We start from the raw sequence: 2,598 nt of genomic DNA, 5'->3' as shown, positions 1-2,598 counted from the left end.
CCATGACAGCAATGACAGCTTACAGTCACATGGGAGAAAGTGAACAGCAATCACAGGTTCAAGAGGAAAGAGAACACATCAAAATGTGAACAGTTTATGAACAGCTTCTTCATATGTCCATCACTTTTTATTTATAATTTTAATGGAACTTTTAATTGGAGAAAATTGTAGATTAATGTGCAGTAGTAAAAACTGACGGAGAGGTCCAAGGCCCCTTTTGTGAGCTTCCACCATGGTAACACTGAGCAAAATATCACAGCCAGATGTTTACACTGATAACAAGGAAATAAAATCACAGCAAAGAGAATCATCCATGGCCATGTTTACTGTAGCATCATCCACATTAACTACACTATGAAGTAACCTACATGCCCATCGCCTGATGAGAGGAGGAAAGAAACGTGTCATATAAACAACTTGAACATACTCAGCCATATGTAAGGATGAAATCCTGTTATTTGGCGCCATGTGGATGGACCTGGAGGATATTGTGCTACGTGAAGAAGGCAGATACCAAAAGACAAGCACTTCATGGTGTCTCAAGAGGAGATTAAAAAAAAGTAAAATGTCACCCTGAACACAGGATAGAGATTACGAGATGTTGGGAAGGGGTTAGAGAGGGTGGATAAAGGGAGGCTGGATTTGATCATGCAGACTGCGGGCAGGTGTGGAAATGTCAGGCTGAACCTAACATTTACAAAATGTTATTACAAAAATTGATGATATTCAAAATAAAAAAACAGCTCCCATCAGTCACATGTCCTGAGTTTTGCCCTGTTACAGCCCCATCTGCTCCCCTCCCTGCCCAGAGCCTGGACCTTCAAACCACTAATCTATTCACCATTTATATATTGCTAGCATTTCAAAAGTGCTATCTAGCACATAGAAATATGTGACTGGGAAAAATGGTGAAGTAGGTACCTCTGGGGACCTCTTTTGCCCACGACTATGTTAGGACTATGGACACCATGCTGAAAAAGAAACAGGATCCAAAAAGTTGAGAATAATATCTAATGACCAGCTAACACCATGGTATGTTAAAGGCACCTTATGAAGATTGGAAGTTCTGGAAGTAATACATGAAAAAAAATGAACACATAATTGAGAATTTATTCTCTGTCGGGCATGGGGGTGCATGCTTGTAATCCCAGTGACTCAGGAGGCTGATGCAGGAGGATCAAAGATGAAGGTCAGCATTAGTAATTTAGTGAGGCCTAAGTACATAGGTAGACACTATCTCAAACAAAAACCATAAATGTCCATGGTTATGTCTCAGTGGTTAAGTACCCTTGCATTCAATCCATAGTACTCAATTGTTTTTTCTGAGATTTGCCTCCACAATGAAATAATGAAAACAATTTTATTTGATAAACATTTTCCCAAAGAATATAAATTATGACTATTTTTAGCAAAAGAAATAATTAAATATCATGACACATGTCATTTGAGATTAACTGATTTCTAAAATTATATCTCATGGAACATATAAGAATTCTCAAGAATTTCTCATCCAAAGATTCTCATCTTTTGAGAACGTTCAGAAATGACAAATGAAAAGGATTGAATTTCATAGAGATCAGAGTGTGCAAAAAAATAATGATTCGCTGGAATTGTATGAAGAATTCAAAATCAAAGAAATTGAAATGCAAGAATAAAGGAGAGGAGCAAGTTTTGCTTCCAGAATCTGATAAAGAATCCCACATTCTGAATTGGAGGCTCTGAGCCCTACAATCAGGGGCCCTTATTCAGTCTCAAAACAATTGACACTTTTATCTTTCTCTCTCAGAGTCTTCTCAGAGCCCGCTTGATGTCCTTGTTCCTCAGACTGTAGATGAAGGGGTTCAGCATGGGGGTGACCACAGTGTACATCACTGAGGCTGTTGTAGTAGAGCGTGAGTTTTGGGTCACAGCAGAACTGAGGTACACACCCAGGCTTGTGCCATAAAACAAGGAGACCACAGAGAGGTGAGATGCACAGGTGGAGAAGGCTTTGTACTTGCCCTGAGCTGAAGATATTGCACGGATGGAGGACACTATCTTGCAGTAAGAGTAAAGGATACCAATGAGGGGGCCAACAGCTAGTAGGACAGCAGCAAAATATATCACCACCTCATTGAGAAAGGTGTCAGAGCAGGCACACTGAATTACCTGGTTAAGTTCACAGAAAAAATGTGGGATTTCCATGTCTGTGCAGAAGGATAGGCACAACACCATTAAGCTTTGCAAAATTGCATGTAAAAAACTCACAAGCCAGGACACCAGAACTAGCAATCCACAGAGCCTGCGGTTCATGATGACCATGTAGTGCAGGGGGTGACAGATGGCCATATACCGGTCATAGGCCATCACAGTCAAAAGGAAGTCATCCAACACAACAAAGAGTACAAAAAAGTGAATCTGGGTGATGCAGCCTGCGTAGGTAATGGCCTTGCTCTGTGTCTGGATGTTCACCAGCATCTTGGGGATGGTGGTGGAGGTGAAGCAGATGTCCACAAAGGACAGGTTGGAGAGGAAGAAGTACATGGGTGTGTGCAGGTGGGAGTCTGAGATGGTGGCCAGGATGATGAGCAGGTTCCCCAGCACAGTGATCAGGTACAT

The 2,598-nt window shown here is 41.3% G+C and overlaps 1 protein-coding gene across 1 annotated transcript; it reads right to left on the bottom strand.

Annotated features, from left to right (window-relative positions):
• Nucleotides 1–1,782: 1,782 nt before the first annotated feature.
• On the bottom strand, nt 1,783–2,598 carry LOC101975435 (olfactory receptor 7A10). Its single transcript, XM_005336265.2, has one exon. It carries the CDS (start codon nt 2,596–2,598, stop codon nt 1,783–1,785), a length of 816 nt encoding a protein of 271 aa, XP_005336322.2.

Source organism: Ictidomys tridecemlineatus, chromosome 2 (genome assembly GCF_052094955.1).
Source record: "Ictidomys tridecemlineatus isolate mIctTri1 chromosome 2, mIctTri1.hap1, whole genome shotgun sequence".
NCBI classification, from domain to species: domain Eukaryota; kingdom Metazoa; phylum Chordata; class Mammalia; order Rodentia; family Sciuridae; genus Ictidomys; species Ictidomys tridecemlineatus.
The sequence above is the reverse complement of the archived record's forward strand: the minus strand, read 5'-3'. Positions and strand labels throughout refer to the sequence as shown.

Coding starts and splice junctions, on each gene's coding strand:
- LOC101975435 (XM_005336265.2), bottom strand. CDS start 2,598: ATGTACCTGATCACTGTGCTGGGGAACCTGCTCATCATCCTGGCCACC.